This window comes from Salvelinus namaycush, chromosome 2, assembly GCF_016432855.1.
Source record: "Salvelinus namaycush isolate Seneca chromosome 2, SaNama_1.0, whole genome shotgun sequence".
Lineage (NCBI taxonomy): Eukaryota > Metazoa > Chordata > Actinopteri > Salmoniformes > Salmonidae > Salvelinus > Salvelinus namaycush.
Window position 1 is genome coordinate 9,801,492 of NC_052308.1, and position 23,782 is coordinate 9,825,273.

At 43.4% G+C, this 23,782-nt stretch overlaps 1 protein-coding gene across 2 annotated transcripts in view; it reads right to left on the reverse strand.

Moving 5' to 3' along the window:
- Positions 1-23,782, reverse strand: part of uba7 (ubiquitin-like modifier activating enzyme 7) — a 78,204-nt gene that overhangs the window by 41,363 nt on the left and 13,059 nt on the right. For both annotated transcript variants that reach the window (XM_039007533.1, XM_039007538.1), the window contains exons 14-19: positions 21,836-22,032; positions 20,231-20,295; positions 16,223-16,421; positions 4,979-5,053; positions 2,011-2,206; positions 1,827-1,918 (exon numbers count right to left, since the gene is read on the reverse strand). In XM_039007533.1, coding sequence (XP_038863461.1) covers positions 1,827-1,918; positions 2,011-2,206; positions 4,979-5,053; positions 16,223-16,421; positions 20,231-20,295; positions 21,836-22,032 — 824 coding nt within the window. The remainder of the gene's footprint in view (positions 1-1,826; positions 1,919-2,010; positions 2,207-4,978; positions 5,054-16,222; positions 16,422-20,230; positions 20,296-21,835; positions 22,033-23,782) is intronic.

A 23,782-nucleotide genomic window follows, 5' to 3' on the forward strand; every position in this document is an offset into this window, starting at 1 on the left:
GGCTGTTTATTCACCACTGTTCTGAAGGCTGTTTATTCACCACTGTTCTGTAGACTGTTTATTCACCACTGTTCTGAAGGCTGTTTATTCACCACTGTTCTGAAGGCTGTTTATTCACCACTGTTCTGTAGACTGTTTATTCACCACTGTTCTGAAGGCTGTTTATTCACCACTGTTCTGAAGGCTGTTTATTCACCACTGTTCTGAAGGCTGTTTATTCACCACTGTTCTGAAGGCTGTTTATTCACCACTGTTCTGAAGGCTGTTTATTCACCACTGTTCTGAAGGCTGTTTATTCACCACTGTTCTGAAGGCTGTTTATTCACCACTGTTCTGAAGACTGTTTATTCACCACTGTTCTGAAGACTGTTTATTCACCACTGTTCTGAAGACTGTTTATTCACCACTGTTCTGAAGGCTGTTTATTCACCACTGTTCTGAAGGCTGTTTATTCACCACTGTTCTGAAGACTGTTTATTCACCACTGTTCTGAAGGCTGTTTATTCACCACTGTTCTGAAGACTGTTTATTCACCACTGTTCTGAAGACTGTTTATTCACCACTGTTCTGTAGACTGTTTATTCACCACTGTTCTGAAGGCTGTTTATTCACCACTGTTCTGAAGGCTGTTTATTCACCACTGTTCTGAAGACTGTTTATTCACCACTGTTCTGAAGGCTGTTTATTCACCACTGTTCTGAAGACTGTTTATTCACCACTGTTCTGAAGGCTGTTTATTCACCACTGTTCTGAAGGCTGTTTATTCACCACTGTTCTGAAGGCTGTTTATTCACCACTGTTCTGAAGACTGTTTATTCACCACTGTTCTGAAGGCTGTTTATTCACCACTGTTCTGAAGACTGTTTATTCACCACTGTTCTGAAGACTGTTTATTCACCACTGTTCTGAAGGCTGTTTATTCACCACTGTTCTGAAGACTGTTTATTCACCACTGTTCTGAAGGCTGTTTATTCACAACTGTTCTGAAGGCTGTTTATTCACCACTGTTCTGAAGGCTGTTTATTCACCACTGTTCTGAAGGCTGTTTATTCACCACTGTTCTGAAGACTGTTTATTCACCACTGTTCTGAAGGCTGTTTATTCACCACTGTTCTGAAGACTGTTTATTCACCACTGTTCTGAAGGCTGTTTATTCACCACTGTTCTGAAGGCTGTTTATTCACCACTGTTCTGTAGACTGTTTATTCACCACTGTTCTGAAGGCTGTTTATTCACCACTGTTCTGAAGGCTGTTTTTTCACCACTGTTCTGAAGACTGTTTATTCACCACTGTTCTGAAGACTGTTTATTCACCACTGTTCTGAAGACTGTTTATTCACCACTGTTCTGAAGACTGTTTATTCACCACTGTTCTGAAGGCTGTTTATTCACCACTGTTCTGAAGACTGTTTATTCACCACTGTTCTGTAGACTGTTTATTCACCACTGTTCTGAAGGCTGTTTATTCACCACTGTTCTGAAGACTGTTTATTCACCACTGTTCTGAAGGCTGTTTATTCACCACTGTTCTGAAGGCTGTTTTTAACAAGATATGCACTCTCTAAAATACTACCCCTTACAGTAGCAGTGCAACAGAGAGGACCCAGAACACAGGACAAACCTGTTTCCTTAGACACTGAGCCACTGCAGCGTGTGTCCCGTTAGGGACTAGTACAGACAAGGGTCACTGAGGACCCAAAGATGAAACTGCTATTTTTTTTGCCCCATATAGAGTTCAACATGGACCCCTGCCCTCTGTGTGGCCCCTAGCACTATGTAGTGTTACCAGTGGAGATATGGCGAGCATGGCGCTGGGCTCTTATTACCTTCTCAAAGTCAATGGGGTGCATCAGCAGGGCTGCGCTGTTCACTGGAGGAGAGGACAGCTTCATCTGCAACTCCTCCAGTCGGCCTGTGTCTGGTCAAATGGAAAAGAAACAGAGTAACACAAAGGCCTGAGAAACAGGCTTATAACACAACATACAGTAGATAAATGGACAGTTTACTCACCCAAATTTCCACTCTCCCTCTCCTCCTCCATCTCCTTGTCAGTGAGATGGATCTTGACAGTAGACTTGGGGGTGAAGGCAGGTATGTGGACCGTCTCTAGGATGCTCCTGATGGCAGAGCAGTCTCGTGTACCCACAATCCCATAGATCTGCCCATAGAGGTTGGCTGCTGCCACCACATAGTCCATATGGGTGGTCTACAATACATGACAAGATAACACAAACTGTTAATGACCCCCCACCTCTCCATCTCAACAGTCACAACCAGACCTGCTGAGCTAAAATAAATAATTACATTACACACATGCTGCTAACTCAAACAAAACCCACAAATCCACTTTGGTCATATTAGGGGTGGTACAAAGACCACTTCCTACCAGTTGCACGCGAGGAGCAAAAGCTGTGGAAAATGTTAATATCTGACAGGATGTTCATCATGGATAGAGTTGGTTAGGTTACTTTCTAAATGTAATCCGTTACAGTTACTAGTTAGCTGTCTAAAATTATGATCAGTAACGTAACTTTTAGATTACTCAGAAACTCAGTAGCACAATCTGATTACTTTCAGTTACTTTTGGATTACTTTCCCCATCAGAGGCATTAGAAGAAGACAAAAAGGATTCATCAAAGGCATTTGGTGTCCTCATAGTGGTCTGTGACTTGTGGTGAGACTCGCTCAGGTGGAACAAACTTAAACTTGTGCCGTTTTTCAATGCTGACTTGAAAATCATTGAGAAATCAGAAAGGTGTCATAATGTATTTTTGGGCAAAAATTGTTCTGAATTTAAAAGTAATCCAAGAGGTAATCATCTGGTTTTTCAAAAATATCTGTAATCTGATTAGAATACTTTTGCTGGTAACCTAACTGATTACAGTTAGAGTTTTTGTAATCGGATTATATGTAACTGGGGAACAGAGAGGAGAGAATCAGTTACTCTCCAACTCTGCTCATGTAATATGTCCACCACATGATGACTGGACTGTATGAGCTATCAGCAGAGTCACCCAGCAGTTACCAAAGGAGAAAACTTTAACCAAAAAATATAAATATGTTTTATTGTCACATACACCAGATAGGTGCAGTGAAATGTGTTGTTTTACAAGGTCAGTAGTAGTAGTACGGCACACCTGGCTGGAGCAAATTAAGCTTAAGTTCCTTGCTCAAGGGCATATCAACAGATTTTTAACTTTGTCAGCTCGGGTATTCAAACCAGGAACCTTTCGGTTACTGGCCAAGGCCCTAAAAGCTACGCTACCTGCCCCCTGTCAAGCCAGAAAACAAGTCAGAAAACCATCGCAATTTACATCACTTTAAAACCTCCCATCGGTGACCAACAAACCCCCTTGTGATTCATCATGTAGTAATGTCTACCATTGAATACATCAGAGGACTATGAAAGATTCATAGGGTGGTTCCATTGATTTACAACTGCTACTAAATGGCATTCAACAGGCCATGAATAGGCTCAATGCTCTAGAAGCAGTCAGTGTGTTTATTGAGTGTGTTGATAAGAGGCATTCCTAAAGACCATTGTTGTTGTCCTATTGTCTGCCTGTGAGAGCTGCAGGCCCAGACCTGAGGACAGGTGAGGAGACAACCCCTCATACCAGGAGAGGGGAACAGAGCGGAGATAACAGAGAGGAGAGAACAGAGAGGAGAGAACAGAGGAGAGAACAGAGAGGAGGAGAACAGAGAGGAGAAAACAGAGAGGAGAGAACAGAGAGGAGAGAACAGAGAGGAGAGAACAGAGGAGAGAACAGAGAGGAGGGGAACAGAGAGGAGAGAACAGAGAGGAGAGAACAGAGAGGAGGGGAACAAAGAGGAGAGAACAGAGAGGAGGAGAACAGAGAGGAGGAGAACAGAGAGGAGAGAACAGAGAAGATGGGAACAGAGAGGAGGGGAACAGAGAAGAGATAACAGAGAGGAGAGAGAGGAGAGAACAGAGAGGAGAGAACAGAGAGGAGGGGAACAGAGAGGAGAGAACAGAGAGGAGGAGAACAGAGAGGAGAGAACAGAGAAGATGGGAACAGAGAGGAGGGGAACAGAGAAGAGATAACAGAGAGGAGAGAACAGAGAGGAGAGAACAGAGAGGAGGGGAACAGAGAGGAGAGAACAGAGGCGAGAACAGAGAGGAGAGAACAGAGAGGCGGGGAACAGAGAGGAGGGGAACAGAGAGGAGGGGAACAGAGGAGGGGAACAGAGAGGAGAGAACAGAGGCGAGAACAGAGAGGAGAGAACAGAGAGGAGAGAACAGAGAGGCCGGGAACAAAGAGGCGAGAACAGAGAGGAGGGGAACAGAGAGGAGAGAACAGAGGCGAGAACAGAGAGGAGAGAACAGAGAGGAGAGAACAGAGAGGCGGGGAACAAAGAGGCGAGAACAGAGAGGCGGGGAACAGAGAGGAGGGGAACAGAGAGGAGGGGAACAGAGAGGAGGGGAACAGAGAGGAGAGAACAGAGAGGAGAGAACAGAGAGGAGAGAACAGAGAGGCGGGGAACAAAGAGGCAAGAACAGAGTGGAGGGGAACAGAGAGGAGGGGAACAGAGAGGAGAGAACAGAGAGGAGAGAACGATTTTTCACCTCTATAGCTCCATTGTCTGTGCCTGTGTGTGTGTGTGTGTGTGTGTGTGTGTGTGTGTGTGTGTGTGTGTGCCTGTGTGTGTGTGTGCCTGTGTGTGTGTGCCTGTGTGTGTGTGCCTGTGTGTGTGTGCGCGTACACATGTGTGCGTAAAGGTAGGGTAGATTTTATCCACCTTGCTTTGTCAGCAGCAGAAGGTAAGTGGTTCTCACAGGTTAGATAAGAACCAATCCAATATACAACCAGAGAGAATGTGAGGAGTGTGTTATCAGCTAAGATAATGACATTTCAAATCATTCCCGCTGACCGGTTCGACAGACAAATGAGACAACTGCAGTGCACTGTGTGTGTCTGAGACTGAGGAGAGATACAGTAGGTTGTGTAAAACTTACATTGCTGGGGTCAAAGGTCAAGGGATGGGGACATCTCTTTGCTCCAGACCAGAAAGGCAGACCTGAACTCGTCAACTGAGAAAACACAGACAAAGAGTGAATTCTAAATTAAATCAATCAATCACAGCAATAATTAACCAATACAATGACGGTATTCAAAGCAAAGGGAGTCTTGGGACTGTCCACACCAATCCATAGGAAATATACATCACTACCTAGATGATCATGGGATTATATGATATCTTCATAACCACAGAGTAAATATGAAAGGGTCCTTGTGCTTGGTATATGCATGACAATCACATTGTAATATAATACTTTCCCTGGGCCCTTATCTGACACACCAACACCACATTCCCAGAGGCCATGCAGGCAGACAGAGAGACAGTTGTGTTTACCACACCATTTGTTGTCCTGATAAAAGAAGAACAGAGGAGCCTGAGAGCTTTGATCCCGAGGGGTGCAGCAGTCTAAGGCACTGCATGTCAGTGCTAGCGACGTCACTACAGACACCCTAGTTCGTATCCAGGCTGTATCACAACCGGCCGTGACTGGGAGTCAAATAGGGCGGCGCACAATTGGCCCAGCGTCGTCCGGGTTTGGCCGATGTAGGCCGTCATTGTAAATAAGAATTTGTTCCCAACTGACTTGCCTAGTTAAATAAAAGTTACATAAAAAATATAAAAAATAGCCAACAGTCTCGACAGTCTAAACAGTCCCAACAGTCTACCAACACTCTTCCAACAGTCCCAATAGTCTACCAACACTCTTCCAACAGTCTACCAACACTCTTCCAACAGTCTACCAACACTCTTCCAACAGTCCCAATAGTCTACCAACACTCTTCCAACAGTCTACCAACAATCTACCAACACTCTTCCAACAGTCTACCAACAATCTACCAACACTCTTCCAACAGTCTACCAACACTCTTCCAACAGTCTACCAACAATCTACCAACACTCTTCCAACAGTCTACCAACACTCTTCCAACAGTCTACCAACACTCTTCCAACAGTCCCAATAGTCTACCAACACTCTTCCAACAGTCCCAACAGTCTACCAACACTCTTCCAACAGTCCCAATAGTCTACCAACACTCTTCCAACAGTCCCAATAGTCTACCAACACTCTTCCAACAGTCCCAATAGTCTACCAACACTCTTCCAACAGTCCCAATAGTCTACCAACACTCTTCCAACAGTCCCAATAGTCTACCAACACTCTTCCAACAGTCCCAACAGTCTACCAACACTCTTCCAACAGTCTACCAACACTCTTCCAACAGTCTACCAACACTCTTCCAACAGTCCCAATAGTCTACCAACACTCTTCCAACAGTCTACCAACAATCTTCCAACAGTCCCAATAGTCTACCAACACTCTTCCAACAGTCCCAACAGTCTACCAACAATCTTCCAACAGTCTACCAACACTCTTCCAACAGTCCCAATAGTCTACCAACACTCTTCCAACAGTCCCAATAGTCTACCAACACTCTTCCAACAGTCTACCAACACTCTTCCAACAGTCCCAATAGTCTACCAACACTCTTCCAACAGTCCCAACAGTCTACCAACAATCTTCCAACAGTCCCAATAGTCTACCAACACTCTTCCAGCAGTCCCAATAGTCTACCAACACTCTTCAAACAGTCCCAATAGTCTACCAACACTCTTCCAACAGTCCCAATAGTCTACCAACACTCTTCAAACAGTCCCAATAGTCTACCAACACTCTTCAAACAGTCCCAATAGTCTACCAACACTCTTCCAACAGTCTACCAACACTCTTCAAACAGTCCCAATAGTCTACCAACACTCTTCCAACAGTCCCAATAGTCTACCAACACTCTTCAAACAGTCCCAATAGTCTACCAACACTCTTCCAACAGTCCCAATAGTCTACCAACACTCTTCCAACAGTCCCAACAGTCTACCAACACTCTTCCAACAGTCTCAATAGTCTACCAACACTCTTCCAACAGTCCCAATAGTCTACCAACACTCTTCCAACAGTCCCAATAGTCTACCAACACTCTTCCAACAGTCCCAACAGTCTACCAACACTCTTCCAACAGTCCCAATAGTCTACCAACACTCTTCCAACAGTCTACCAACACTCTTCCAACAGTCCCAATAGTCTACCAACACTCTTCAAACAGTCCCAATAGTCTACCAACACTCTTCCAACAGTCCCAATAGTCTACCAACACTCTTCCAACAGTCCCAATAGTCTACCAACACTCTTCCAACAGTCCCAATAGTCTACCAACACTCTTTCAACAGTCTACCAACACTCTTCCAACAGTCCCAATAGTCTACCAACACTCTTCCAACAGTCCCAATAGTCTACCAACACTCTTCCAACAGTCTACCAACACTCTTCCAACAGTCCCAATAGTCTACCAACACTCTTCCAACAGTCCCAATAGTCTACCAACAGTCCCAACTAGGGCTGTGGCGGTCACAACATTTTGTCAGCCGGTGATTGTCAAGCAAATAACTGCCGGTCTCACGGTAATAAACTGTTAATTAACATAAAAACAAGCCACTGATGCAGACCCTTGGAACATCTACATTTTAAAAAGTCTAATAAACACATGTAATATAGCCTACACCTTTACAATAAAGCCATTATAATTTTAGACAGGTCTAAAGAAGACTGATATGAAGAAAATGTACACCATTTCAGAAGAACAGAATAGCAAACTCTGAGTTGTCTTTATGTCAGGTCCTGATCTAGCTATGCCATACAGTTGTGGGATACACTAGTTCATTTAACAGACAAGATTTGCTTAGAATTCCATGGCATTGTTTTTTGCGCAGGCTGTACACACTTCATCAGTCTCATTCACAATTTGACAAGTACTTGATAATGCCTTGAATTTCACAGCGGCATCCCCTTTGTGCCTCCTAAAAAAATGTCCTTGGGCTAAATATATTAATTATAATTCCCTTCTCCCTGAGTGCTATGTGCTCCGAAGCACCTCTCACTCACATGGCTCTTCATCAAGTGATCTGGTCTTTTACAAGTGAAGACAGACACATCCGGGACACAACTGCGCGCGTCCTTATCCAATTCCTAGGTGCATATTGAAGATATTGGAAGAACTGTCCACATTTACTTTTCATCAGCCAACAAGATGAGTAGGCCTAACGAACAGTAAAAGCACTAGTCTATGTCAATCTACTATCCCCCATACAAAAGTAGACCTATTCTATTCTGTTCGAGAAATAAATATTCCAAACATAGTCTGGGACAGTCATGTGATGCGATAGATCCCAAATTAATACAACCACTAGCATCAAAAAAACTTTTTTACAAAATGTTGATAAACTATTAGGCTATTTCTTCATATTATAAGCGCAGCAATGCGGACACTACAGTAGGCTATAAGCGTGAATGTTCCATTAGCGGGAAAACACCATTATCAAAAGTGACCACAAATGCGATTATGCATGTAAAAAGTCAAAAGTCGGAAGTTTACATACACCTTAGCCAAATACATTTAAACTCAGTTTTTCACAATTCCTGACATTTAATCATAGTAAAAATTCCCTGTCTTAGGTCAGTTAGGATCAACACTTCATTTAAGTAATGTGAAATGTCAGAATAATAGTAAAGAGAATTATTCATTTCAGGTTTGATTTCTTTCATCACATTCCCAGTGGGTCAGAAGTTTACATACACTCAATTAGTATTTGGTAGCATTGCCTTTAAATTGTTTAACTTGGGTCAAACGTTTCGGGTAGCCTGCCACAAGCTTCCCACAATAAGTTGGGTGAATTTTGGCCCATTCCTTCTGACAGAGCTGGTGTAACCGAGTCAGGTTTGTAGGCCTCCTTGCTCACACACGCTTTTTCAGTTCTGCCCACCCATTTTCTGTAGGATTGAGGTCAGGGCTTTGTGATGGCCACTCCACTACCTTGACTTTGTTGTCCTTAAGCCATTTTGCCACAACTTTGGAAGAATGTTTGGGGTCATTGTCCATTTGGAAGACCCATTTGTGACCAACCTTTAACTTCCTGACTGATGTCTTGAGATGTTGCTTCAATATATCCAATTTTCCTCCTCATGATGCCATCTATTTTGTGAAGTGCATCAGTCCCTCCTGTAGCAAAGTACCCCCACAACATGATGCTGCCACCCCCGTGCTTCACTGTTGGGATGATGTTATTCGGCTTGCAAGACTCCCCCTTTTCCCTCCAAACATATTAATGGTCATTATGGCCAAACAGTTCTATTTTTGTTTCATCAGACCAGAGGACATTTCTCCAAAAAGTACAATATTTGTCCCCATGTGCAGTTGCAAACCGTAGTCTGGCTTTTTTATGGTGGTTTTGGAGCAGTGGCTTCTTCCTTGCTGAGCGGCCTTTCAGGTTATGTCGATATAGGACTCGTTTTACTGTGGATATAGATACTTTGTACCCGTTTCCTCCAGCATCTTCACACGGTCCTTTGCTGTTGTTCTGGGATTGATTTGCACATTTCGCACCAAAGTACGTTCATCTCTAGGAGACAGAATGCTTCTCCATCCTGAGCGGTATGACGGCTGCGTGGTCCCATGGTGTTTATACTTGCGTACTATTGTTTGTACAGATGAACGTAGTACCTTCAGGCGTTTGGAAATTGCTCCCAAGGATGAACCAGACTTGTGGAGGTCTTGGCTGATTTTTTTTGATTTTCCCATGACGTCAAGCAAAGAGGCACTGAGTTTGAAGGTAGGCCTTGAAATACATCCACAGGTACACCTCCAATTGACTCAAATGATGTCAATTAGTCTATCAGAAGCTTCTAAAGCCATGACATAATTTTCTGTAATTTTCCAAGCTGTTTAAAGGCACAGTCAACTTAGTGTATGTAAACTTCTGACCCACTGTAATTGTGATACAGTGAATTATACGTGAAATAATCTGTCTGTAAACAATTGTTGGAAAAATTACTTGTGTCATGCACAAAGTAGATGTTCTAACCGACTTGCCAAAACTATAGTTTGTTTTAAAAATAAATTTGTGGAGTGTTTGAAAAACGAGTTTTAATGACTACAACCTAAGTGGATGTAAACTTCCGACTTCAACTGTACATAGCGAATGGAGGACGCTTTTCCCGTGGTTAATTTTCATGCCAGCCAGGTAGGCTATACTCCTGTTGTGAAGAGAAGCAATGTGCTTAATATTAGGAAACTTGAGAAGAATATATAGTAGGCGTAGCCTATAGAAAGCTGATGGGAACCTCCTCTTTTTTATTTAACTAGGCAAGTCAGTTAAGAACAAAGTCTTATTTACAATGACGGCCTACCCCGGCCGACACTGGGCTAATTGTGCGCCGCCCTATGGGACTCCCAATCACGGCTGGTTGTGATAAAGCCTGGAATCGAAACAGGGTCTGTAGTGACGCCTCTGGCACTGAGATGCAGTGCCTTAGACCGCTGTGCCACTCGAGAGCTCAATAGAGGCCATCACTCTGTTATCTCAAACAATTGCATAGCCTACAGAATGCTGTCATGAAGTGTTTGATTAGATTTTAGGATACATTTGCATTGATGTCAGTGATTAGAGAGACAATAGAGTGCTGAGTACCAGGCAGTTAGAAGTTTGTTGGGCTACTAATGACCATCAGCATCATCAGAACTTGGAGAAGCCTAATTACCAGTCCCAACAATCTACCAACAATCTACCAACAGTCCCAACAATCTACCAACAGTCTACCAACAGTCCCAACAATCTACCAACAGTCTACCAACAGTCCCAACAATCTACCAACAGTCCCAACAATCTACCAATAATCTACCAACAGTCCCAACAATCTACCAATAATCTACCAACAGTCCCAACAATCTACCAACAGTCCCAACCATTTACCAACAGTCCCAACAATCTATCAACAGTCCCAACAATCTACCAACAATCTACCAACAGTCCCAACAATCTACCAACAGTCTACCAACAGTCCCAACAATCTACCAACAATCTACCAACAGTCCCAACAATCTACCAACAGTCTCAACAATCTACCAACAGTCTCAACAGTCTACCAACCATCTACCAACAGTCCCAACGATCTACCAACAATCTACCAACAGTCCCAACAATCTACCAACAGTCCCAACAATCCCAACAGTCTACCAACAATCTACCAACAGTCCCAACAATCTATCAACAGTCCCAACAATCTACCAACAATCTACCAACAGTCCCAACAATCTACCAACAGTCTACCAACAGTCCCAACAATCTACCAACAATCTACCAACAGTCCCAACAATCTACCAACAGTCTCAACAATCTACCAACAGTCTCAACCGTCTACCAACCATCTACCAACAGTCCCAACGATCTACCAACAATCTACCAACAGTCCCAACAGTCCCAACAATCTACCAACAGTCCCAACAATCCCAACAGTCTACCAACAATCTACCAACAATCTACCAACAGTCCCAACAATCTACCAACAGTCTCAACAATCTACCAACAGTCCCAACAATCTACCAACAATCTACCAACAGTCCCAACAATCTACCAACAGTCCCAACAATCTACCAACAGTCCCAACAATCTACCAACAGTCCCAACAATCTACCAACAGTCCCAACAATCTACCAACAGTCCCAACAGTCTACCAACAATCTACCAACAGTCTACCAACAGTCCCAACACTCTACAAAAACTCCCAAAAGTCTAAACACTCATAACAGTCTACCGACACTCCCAACAGTCTACCAACACTCCCAACAGTCTGCCAATAGCCTACCAATAGTCTACCAACAGTCCCAACACAAATGGGCTTTCCCCCTCCAGCTGGGAGAGAGGGATTTATCACTGAGCATGATCTCTGCATCAGTCTAACCGCAGGGGGCACTTCTTATAGCAGCTCAGGGTTATCTGCCATCATTATACCCTACAGAGAGGGGTATCTACCATCATTATACCCTACAGAGAGGGGTATCTACCATCATTATACCCTACAGAGAGGGGTTTCTACCATCATTATACCCTACAGAGAGGGGTATCTACCATCATTATACCCTACAGAGAGGGGTATCTACCATCATTATACCCTACAGAGGGGTATCTACCATCATTATACCCTACAGAGAGGGGTATCTGCCATCATTATACCCTACAGAGAGGGGTTTCTACCATCATTATACCCTACAGAGAGGGGTATCTACCATCATTATACCCTACAGAGAGGGGTATCTGCCATCAATATACCCTACAGAGAGGGGTATCTACCATCATTATACCCTACAGAGAGGGGTATCTGCCATCATTATAACCTACAGAGGGGTATCTGCCATCATTATACCCTACAGAGGGGTATCTGCCATCATTATACCCTACAGAGAGGGGTATCTACCATCATTATACCCTACAGAGAGGGGTATCTACCATCATTATACCCTACAGAGGGGTATCTACCATCATTATACCCTACAGAGAGGGGTATCTGCCATCATTATACCCTACAGAGGGGTATCTGCCATCATTATACTCTACAGAGAGGGGTATCTGCCATCATTATACCCTACAGAGAGGGGTATCTACCATCATTATACCCTACAGAGAGGGGTATCTACCATCATTATACCCTACAGAGAGGGGTATCTACCATCATTATACCCTACAGAGAGGGGTATCTACCATCATTATACCCTACACAGAAGAGTATCTGGTTTCTTAGGGGTGTCTTCAAGATCCAGTAAGTAATGTACTTACCAACAACTGCTGCAAATTCAAATAAAACTACATCACGTTTTGAAGTTCAATTTCTTTGCTTTGTTTAACAACACTATCATGTACAGTGGGGCAAAAAAGTATTTAGTCAGCCACCAATTGTGCAAGTTCTCCCACTTAAAAAGATGAGAGAGGCCTGTAATTTTCATCATAGGTACACTTCAACTATGACAGACAAAATGAGAATAAAAAATCCAGAAAATCACATTGTAGGATTTTTAATGAATTTATTTGCAAATTATGGTGGAAAATCACATTGTATGATTTTTAAGAAATTAATTTGCATTTTATTGCATGACATAAGTATTTGATACATCAAAAAAGCAGAACTTAATATTTGGTACAGAAACCTTTGTTTGCAATTACAAAGATCATACGTTTCCTGTAGTTCTTGACCAGGTTTGCACACACTGCAGCAGGGATTTTGGCCCACTCCTCCATACAGACCTTCTCCAGATCCTTCAGGTTTCGGGGCTGTCGCTGGGAAATACGGACTTTCAGCTCCCTCCAAAGATTTTCTATTGGGTTCAGGTCTGGAGACTGGCTAGGCCACTCCAGGACCTTGAGATGCTTCTTACGGAGCCACTCCTTAGTTGCCCTGGCTGTGTGTTTCGGGTCATTGTCATGCTGGAAGATCCAGCCACGACCCATCTTCAATGCTCTTACTGAGGGAAGGAGGTTGTTGGCCAAGATCTCGCGATACATGGCCCCATCCATCCTCCCCTCAATACGGTGCAGTCGTCCTGTCCCCTTTGCAGAAAAGCATCCCCAAGCATTTCCACCTCCATGCTTCACGGTTGGGAGGGTGTTCTTGGGGTTGTACTCATCCTTCTTCTTCCTCCAAACACAGCGAGTGGAGTTTAGACCAAAAAGCTCTATTTTTATCTCATCAGACCACATGACCTTCTCCCATTCCTCCTCTGGATCATCCAGATGGTCATTGGCAAACTTCAGACGGGCCTGGACATGCGCTGGCTTGAGCATGGGGACCTTGCGTGCGCTGCAGGATTTTAATTCATGACGGCGTAGTGTGTTACTAATGGTTTTCTTTGAGACTGTGGTCCCAGCTCTCTTCAGGTCATTGACCAGGTCCTGCCGTGTAGTTCTGGGCTGATCCCTCACCTTCCTTATGATCATTGATGCCCCACGAGGTGAGATCTTGCATGGAGCCCCAGACCGAGGGTGATTGACCGTCATCTTGAACTTCTTCCATTTTCTAATAATTGCGCCAACAATTGTTGCCTTCTCACCAAGCTGCTTGCCTATTGTCCTGTAGCCCATCCCAGCCTTGTGCAGGTCTACAATTTTATCCCTGATGTCCTTACACAGCTCTCTGGTCTTGGCCATTGTGGAGAGGTTGGAGTCTGTTTGATTGAGTGTGTGGACAGGTGTCTTTTATACAGGTAACGAGTTCAAACAGGTGCAGTTAATACAGGTAATGAGTGGAGAACAGGAGGGCTTCTTAAAGAAAAACTAACAGGTCTGTGAGAGCCGGAATTCTTACTGGTTGGTAGGTGATCAAATACTTATGTCACGCAATAAAATGCAAATTAATTACTTAAAAATCATACAATGTGATTTTCTGGATTTTTGTTTTAGATTCCGTCTCTCACAGTTGAAGTGTACCTATGATAAAAATTACAGACCTCTACATGCTTTGTAAGTAGGAAAACCTGCAAAATCGGCAGTGTATCAAATACTTGTTCTCCCCATTGTATGTGTACATTTATTTTGCCATCTGTCTAAAGTAAATTTGACGACATGATAATGCAGGAAAAGCTGTTTCCTACAAAATATTTGAATACTTTAGCTCTGTCATCATATTTCCAGGCATTATAGTGTAATTTAGAGTAAACAGTCGCTAGCCCCCGTCCAGAATGACTGGGCTTATCAAGACTTTAGGGCTCCACTATAGCACAGCCGTTAGAGGGGGCCTTGAGAACATTCCTAACAATGGCATGACGCGACCGAGTGACGGAGGTGCAACCTATGAATAGGGAGAAGTATCTAACAAAATAACTACATTAAGTAATTCACTAATCATAAACTATTTACATACAGTATAATAGAAATGTTGGTACATTTGTGGACAACATTTGAACTTACTCAAACTTTAATACCATTCAATCTGTATAAGGGCAGTTTCTGTTGGTAAAGAGGTGGGAAACAGTTACGTTAATAAAACGTATGCCTGTAAAATAGATTTGCATTTCTCTTCCCAAAAAGCATTTCAGCCTACTGGTAAGGCAGTTGGACATTGTATTTCACTCATTAACATTTTGTGGAAGTTAACCAACACTAGCCTTATCACACTTCCCCAGAAAGCAGCTGTGGTTAGAATCGACTCTCTGGGAGGATACAGAAAGCACAACCAGCCTAACTGTACTAATGACCTTCTAAAACAGAGAGAAAACAGGAACCCAAACATTTTACTGAAACCAACAACAAATGTCTGTCCTTTTAAAACATCTAAACCCAGCTTCCTACTCTCATAAGGCTTGTGCCACTGCAGAATAATAAGCTACACTACATGACTTAATGCAAACACACAAAGGGATCTTTTCTCTCTGTTTTGATACATTACAATATTTTGCGTGATGTATTGCAGCCACTCATCAGAACTGTAACCCAGAAATTTGAGTGCTTCAGAGCACGAGGCTCGGCCTGGCCAATTGTTTAACAATGACTCATTTTCCTGCTAAATGAGTCCAATACCAAAAGGGCTTATCTCAGGGGACTTGGAGCAAAAATGCTATGCATTTCTTCCAGACAAAAATAATAAGGCTTTAAACAGGATATGAGTGGAATGGAATCGGTTGTCTCGGTCAGAGGAATTTTTATTGACCCATATTATATGAAGCAAGAGAAGGGAGATAGTGTTTATCAGACCAGGCCAGACAGGTCCAGTTGTCAGTGTCCTGTAAAAGGTTAATCCATATGATCCATGGGTCACAAGGGGAGTGTTTGGTTAGACACCCCCAGGTGTAACAGCATGTAATGTGATGTCACTCTCTGTAATCTATATGCCTCAGAATATTATATGGATCCCAATAGAAATTTGAGGATACCATATCAGTGGGATAGTAAATACTAACTATCCCAAGATATGTTCATGGTGTGTTCAATATGCTTAAAAAACAGTTTAGGGCTATATATTCTTAGATTATGCCTTACAAGGTAAAAATGAGAATGGGTATCTGAAAATGTGGAACCATTTCCAATTATTGGACATTTTACTGTATATAAACTTGCCACTACATATGGCATATGTCTTGAGCATGTATGAGCACACTGTCAAATGTAACAGAGATCAAAAGACAGGCTTATAACCAGTATCTGTCTATCATATGCAGGATTCTCAACAGGCAAGGTGTGTGAACAATAGTGCCACCAAGTGTTCATATTCATAAACAATGTTAAAGAAAACCCTTACCTTTGGGGATTTAGGAGCTATGCCCCTGGATGTCCAATGTTTTTCCAGTGTGTGTTGTGTTACTCTTACCTGGTCAGAGGGGAAACAGTGCAGCAGCTGTGCGATGTCGTTGTTGTAGAGGGTCTCCCATTGGCGACGGGCCCACCCGACACAGTCCTCCCAGCCTTGGGGCCGCTGTCCCCCCACACCTCCCCACACACCTTCCAGGACCTCCAGAGCCTCCGCCTCCCCCCGACCCAGGGTGCGCTCCAGGAACCCAGCAGCATCCCTGCAGGGAACAATAGCATAAGCATCATTAGACCTGGACCTCTCCCCTAATGGACCTTCATGTAATCTCCTTCAAGACGATGATTCTCCAGAAAGACTAAAAACATAAAGGCAAAGGAAACCAAAAGGGATGATGTAAGATGGGTGGGCAGGATGAGTTGGCCTTTAAAACTAATCTAGACCATCTCAAGGTCTCATAACATACTCCTCTCGCCCCCTCCCAGGGTTTATCATTCGAAGAGAGAGAGAGAGTTCTGCCTCGGCTTGTTTTCAAATTCCAACGGTAATTGTGTAACAACTGAACAGTGGTGGAAGGAGCAGCCATGTCATATTCAACAACACTGGTTTCTGGATCCTATTTCGGTCAAACATGGACACATACTGTAACTATCCTCTTGTGCCCTTTACCTGCATTCGTCATCACACCTACTCTGAGTGGATTCCTATGGGTGAGGCAGTGCATGGCAAACCCAAGATATACTCATTCACCCTGACTCCTAATGTCTGTCTAACAGGAAGATGAACAACACTGAACAGTCAGTCAGTCAGACAGTCAGGGGGTAGTATTGTTACTGAGAAGTGAGAGGGGGTTAGGGGTGCTGCCTTTGAAACTGGCCCAATGTCAGAGGTCACCCTGCATCTGAGGGGAAGGAAGTGTTTGGAGTGATAGTGGTGTTGTGTGTGGTGTGTGTGTGTGTGGTGTGTGTGGTGTGTGTGTGTGTGGTGTGTGTGTGTGTGGTGTGTGTGTGTGTGTGGTGTGTGGAGTGTGTGTGCAGAGCTCCATGGGTAGTATCTACCAGCCTGAGTCACATGTATGCCTGGTTCCTGTTAACACAGCATATATCCTGCGTTACAAAGTCTCACCATCCTCTCCTACACCTACTCTGTTAGTCTGAGATGCTAGAGTGATTTTCAGCTGAGTCTGTGGGGCTTGCTGGGTGAGGTCCTCGCTCACCTCCAGAGGACACTACTCTCCACAGGAGGCAGGGGGCTTTTCCATCACTAAAGGGGCCATTATTACATCTCAGTAAAATACACTGAGCCTTGGAGAGAAACACAGGCAGGCCATGAGTCTTAATTGAACTCTTACTGGGGCAGATTAACAGGGCTCCGGAGCAGCTGATGGGTTCTAACTGGGGCAGATTAACAGGGCTCCGGAGCAGCTGATGGGTTCTAACTGGGGCAGATTAACAGGGCTCCGGAGCAGCTGATGGGCTCTTACTGGGGCAGATTAACAGGGCTCCGAAGCAGCTGATGGGCTCTTACTGGGGCAGATTAACAGGGCTCCGGAGCAGCTGATGGGCTCTTACTGGGGCAGATTAACAGGGCTCCGGAGCAGTTGAAGGACTCTTACTGGGGCAGATTAACAGGGCTCCGGAGCAGCTGATGGACTCTTACTGGGGCAGATTAACAGGGCTCCGGAGCAGTTGATGGACTCTTACTGGGGCAGATTAACAGGGCTCCGAAGCAGCTGATGGGCTCTTACTGGGGCAGATTAACAGGGCTCCGGAGCAGCTGATGGGCTCTTACTGGGGCAGATTAACAGGGCTCCGGAGCAGTTGAAGGACTCTTACTGGGGCAGATTAACAGGGTTCCGGAGCAGTTGATGGACTCTTACTGGGGCAGATTAACAGGGCTCCCCTTGCATCTGAGACCAATTGTCACTCTCACAGACCCACAGACCATTAGATAAACACAGAAATCATACAGAACACACAGCAAGACTCCAACTGCATTCCAAATGTTTTGTAAAAACCAACCACAACAAAACCATGAGGACAGCGCTACTTCATTATAACACTTACTTTCCTCTTTCAACAGGAAGTAAACTAGTCCTCAGGCCTGTAAGTGGATGGATGTATATGAGTTAGACATCTCTCCCTAATTAGCTGACTGACTGTGTGCCAGATTTTTAACCCAGGAGATTGTTAACCCAGAAGTCCCCTGGTGGGAGGGTGGTTTCACACAGAAGACATCTCTTACCTGAGCTTTACTGCCACACTGGCTGTTCTTTAGAAACAGCACTAACTACTGCATTACCATCTGTAGGGCTCACTAGTTATTAGGGGCATGTACAGTGCCTTCAGAACGTATTCATTCCCCTTGAATTATTCCACATTTCGTTGTGTTACAGCCTGATTTCTAAATGGATTAAATATCATTTTTTCCTCACCCATCTACACACAATACCTCATAATTAAAAAAATGTCAAATGTATTGAAAATGTATTATAGAAATATTTCATTTACATACAGTATTCATACCCCTGAATCAATACTTTGTAGAACTACCTTTGGCAGCGAGTACAGCTGTGAGTCTTTCTGGGTAAGTCTCTAAGAGCTTTCCACACCTGGATTGCGCAACATTTACACATTATTTTCAAAGTTCTTCAAGCTCTGTCAAATTGGTTGTTGATCATTGCTAGACAACCATTTTCAGGTCTTGTCATAGATTATCAAGTTGATATAAGTCAAGTATTCTTGGTAAGCAACTCCAGTGTAGATTTTGCATTGTGTTTTGGGTTATTGTCCTGCAGAAAGGTGAATTCACCTCCCAGTGTCTGGTGGAAAGCAGACTGAACCAGGTTTTCCTCTAAGATTTTTCCTGTCATTAGCTCCATTCCCTTTCTTTTTTATCCTGAAAAACTCCCCAGTCCTTAACAATGACAAGCATACCCATAAGATGATGCAGTCACCACTACGCTTGATAATATATAGAGTGGTACTCAGTAATGTGTTGTATTGGATTTGTCCCAAACATAACACTTTTGTATTCAAGACAAAAAGTTAATTGCTTTACCACATTTGTTGCTGTTTTACTTTAGTGTCTTGTTGCAAACAGTATTTTTTGTATTTTTATTCTGTACAGACTTCCTTCTTTTCACTCTGTCATTTAGGTTAGTACTGTGGAGTAACTACAATGTTGCTGATCCATCCTCAGTTTTCTCCTATCACAGCCATTTAACTCTGTAACTGTTTTCAAGTCACCATTGGCCTCATGGTGAAATCCTTCCTGTCTGGCAACAGAGTTAGGAAGGATGCCTGTATCTTTGTAGTGATTGTGTGTATTGATACACCATCCAAAGTGAAATTAATAAATTCACCATGTTCAAAGAGATATCTGTCAGTTTCTTTGTGTTTTTTTTTTACCAAACTACCAATAGGTGCCCATCTTTGCGAGGCATTGGAAAACCTCCTGGTCATTATGGTTGAACATGCGTTTGAAATTGACTGCTTGACTGAGGAGCGTTACAGATAATATGTGGGGTACAGTTACGAGGTAGCCATTATGTTAAACACTATTATTGCACACAGAGTGAGTTGATGCAAATTATTATGTAACTTGTTAAGCAGATTTTTATTCCTGAACTTATTTAGGCTTGCCGTAACAAAAGGGTTGAATACTTATTGACTGAAGACATATCAGCTTTTAACTTTTAAATCATTTGTAAAAATGTCTAAAAACACAATTCCACTTTGACATTATGGGGCATTGTGTGTGGGCCAGTGACCAAAAAAAAACTAAATTTAATCAATTTTAAATTCAGGCTGTAACAACAAAATGTGGAAAAAGTCAAGGGGTGTGAATACTTTCTGAAGGCCCTGTATGTATGAGGGCAGACTGAGGCATCAACAGTGAATAGTGGTAGGCTGGATGATTGGCCTGTGGCTGGTATGACTAGTAGCATAAGCATGTGGTCTGAAGCTGAAAGCTTCAGTGAAATACAGCACACTTTGGAATTTAAAGATTCCATTTCTGCTCATCGTGTTTGCAACTGATTTAGTATGTTAGGAAAGAAGGTAGACTTACCTGAAGTACAGATTGACATGTTCAGCTGCTTGTTTATAGAGCCCCTCAAACTGGTCTCTGGCCCACTGCAAAGACACATGGTAGGTCTGACTTAATGGGGGTTTCATTTTAACTTCAGTCTGATGCACCCTTTTCATTTAAGCATGGTCTCAATCACCCTCAATCACCCTTATCCATTCTGGGGCAAGTTTGAGAGTTAAGAGTGTAAAAAGCTTTGCATTTTAGATCAGTTGTGTGTGGATGGATGGACTGAGTTAGGAGTTAGTACTGTACTGTATTGTACTGTACTGTACTGTATGGATGGAGATAGACTGAGTTAGGAGTTAGTACTGTACTGTATGGATGGAGATGGACTGAGTTAGGAGTTAGTACTGTACTGTATGGATGGAGATGGACTGAGTTAGGAGTTAGTACTGTACTGTATGGATGGAGATGGACTGAGTTAGGAGTTGATACTGTACTGTATGGATGGAGATGGACTGAGTTAGGAGTTAGTACTGTACTGTATGGATGGAGATGGACTGAGTTAGGAGTTAGTACTGTACTGTATGGATGGAGATGGACTGAGTTAGGAGTTGATACTGTACTGTATGGATGGAGATGGACTGAGTTAGGAGTTGATACTGTACTGTATGGATGGAGATGGACTGAGTTAGGAGTTGATACTGTACTGTATGGATGGAGATGGACTGAGTTAGGAGTTGATACTGTACTGTATGGATGGAGATGGACTGAGTAAGGAGTTGATACTGTACTGTATGGATGGAGATGGACTGAGTTAGGAGTTGATACTGTACTGTATGGATGGAGATGGACTGAGTTAGGAGTTGATACTGTACTGTATGGATGGAGATGGACTGAGTTAGGAGTTGATACTGTACTGTATGGATGGAGATGGACTGAGTTAGGAGTTGATACTGTACTGTATGGATGGAGATGGACTGAGTTAGGAGTTGATACTGTACTGTATGGATGGAGATGGACTGAGTTAGGAGTTGATACTGTACTGTATGGATGGAGATGGACTGAGTTAGGAGTTAGTACTGTACTGTATGGATGGAGATGGACTGAGTTAGGAGTTAGTACTGTACTGTATGGATGGAGATGGACTGAGTTAGGAGTTGATACTGTACTGTATGGATGGAGATGGACTGAGTTAGGAGTTGATACTGTACTGTATGGATGGAGATGGACTGAGTTAGGAGTTGATACTGTACTGTATGGATGGATATAGGCCAAACCTAAGTTAAGACAACGTTGGGTCAAAACGTTTGGGGTATGTTGACATAAGGTTAGCTTTGTAAGGTTATGCTCTGGATAGCTCTGTGCCAGTCAGTCAGTCAGTCAGCCAGCCAACCAGTCAGTCAGTCAGTCAGAGAGCAGCCGTGTTTAAAGTGTGTTAAACGTAACGTGGATGGCAGCACATAGGGTAGAGGAATGCCATGGCCTGAACTCCTTTAATATGCTAGGATTCTAGAATGATGCTAGTCTTCTTGAATGATGCTACAGAAGGTTGATATGACAATGCTAGGTTGCTGTGATGATGCTAGGCCACAGGGGTGCAGTCCAAAACACATACAATCAGACCTTGGTTCCATTCCTCACCTGCAGGGTGTGCTCTATGCGGTGAGGGAAGTTCTTCAGGGTGCACAGTGGGATGGCATTCTGGGAGCCGGTCTTGGCCGGTCCATAGGACTCAGTCAGGTGGGGAACCACCACTAGAGTATGGCCCTTACTACCCAGGGTACCCCCCTCCAGCATGGGTCTCTGGTGCTGGACACAACGGCCATCCAGGTACACTCCTGTAGTGCACAAACACACACACACACACACACACACACACACACACACACACACACACACACACACACACACACACACACACACACACACACACACACACACACACACACACACACACACACACACACACAAAAACACACACACAGAAATAGTACAAAAATAGTAAACCAATAAGAACAGCTAAAAGTCACACAGCATATAAACAGGGTTGGGTTACTTTTAAAATGTATTTCGTAAATTGCTTTACATGTATTCCCCAACCGTGCCGATAGAGGACTAAAATACTATGTTATCTGTCTGTCTGCTCCCCCCACCATGCGTTCCACAATCCCTCTGAGCCAGCAGCTATCTACAGCATTACATAATAATATAATAACCTAACGTAGCAAGCATAAAATAAACGCCTGAATCTACACTGAACAAAAAAACGCAACATGCAACAATTTCAAAGCTTTTACCGAGTTACAGTTATAAGGAAATCAGTCAATTGAAATAAATTCATTAGGCCTTAGTCTATGGATTTCACATGACTGGGAATACAGATATGCATCTGTTGGTTACAGATACTTTTTTTTAAAAAGGTAGGGGCGTGGATCAGAAAACCAGTCAGTATCTGGTGTGACCACCACTTGCCTCCTGCAGCGAGACACACATCTCCTTCGCATAGAGTTGATCAGGCTGTTGATTGTGGCCTGTGGAATGTTGTCCCACTCCTCTTCAATGGCTGTGCGAAGTTGCTGGCTATTGGCGCCATACACGCAGTCAGGTCAAGACCTTGGTGAGGACAACGAGCACGCAGATGAGCTTCCCTAAGATGGTTTCTGACAGTTTGTGCAGAAATCTTCAGTTTTGCAAATCCACAGTTTCATCAGCTGTACTGATGGTCTCAGATGATTCCGCAGGTAAAAAAGCCAGATGTGGAGGTCCTGGGTTGGTGTGGTTACACGTGGTCTGCGGTTGTGAGGCCGGTTGGACATACTGCCAAATTCTCTAAAATGACGTTGGAAGCAGCTTATGGTAGAGAAATGAACACTCAATTCGGTGGCAACAGCTCTGGTGGACATTCCTCCAGTCAGCATGCCAATTGCACGCTCCCTCAAAACTGCACATTTTAGAGTGGCCATTTACTGTCCCCTGCACAAGGTGCACCTGTGTAATGATCATGCTGTTTAATCAGCTTCTTGATAGGTGGAAGGTTTATGGATTATAGGTGGATGGATTATCTTGGCAAAGGAGAAATGCTCACTAACAGGGATGTAAACAAACTTGTGCACAAAATCTGAGAGAAATAAGCTTTTTGTGTATATGGAAAATTTCTGGGATCTTTTATTTTAGCTCATGAAACATGGGACCAATACTTTTTACATGTTGTGTTTATATTTTTGTTCAGTATAGATCCCCTACATACGGGTCTTGACCATAAGAAAAAAACTGTCAGGGGAGGTTCTGTTCTGCACTGTTTAATCAATCCAGTAAATGTGGAGGAGGAGTTAAAGCGTGTGTGTGATTTTCTCATTCATGTTGTCGCCCTGTAATGTCCAAACCGGAAGTTGCATCCCAGGCTCTCTTTCTATGTCCCCTGAAAACTGGTTGTTGAGGACTCGGCAGTGGCTAGTTACATAATGACCTCAGAGTCAGAGTCACACTGGGGAGTGAGTCAAGTCTATCTAACAACACCAGACAGACAGACATACAGTTGCTAATGAACTGACCTTAGGCTGATAACTACACTGATTCTTGTACTGGTGG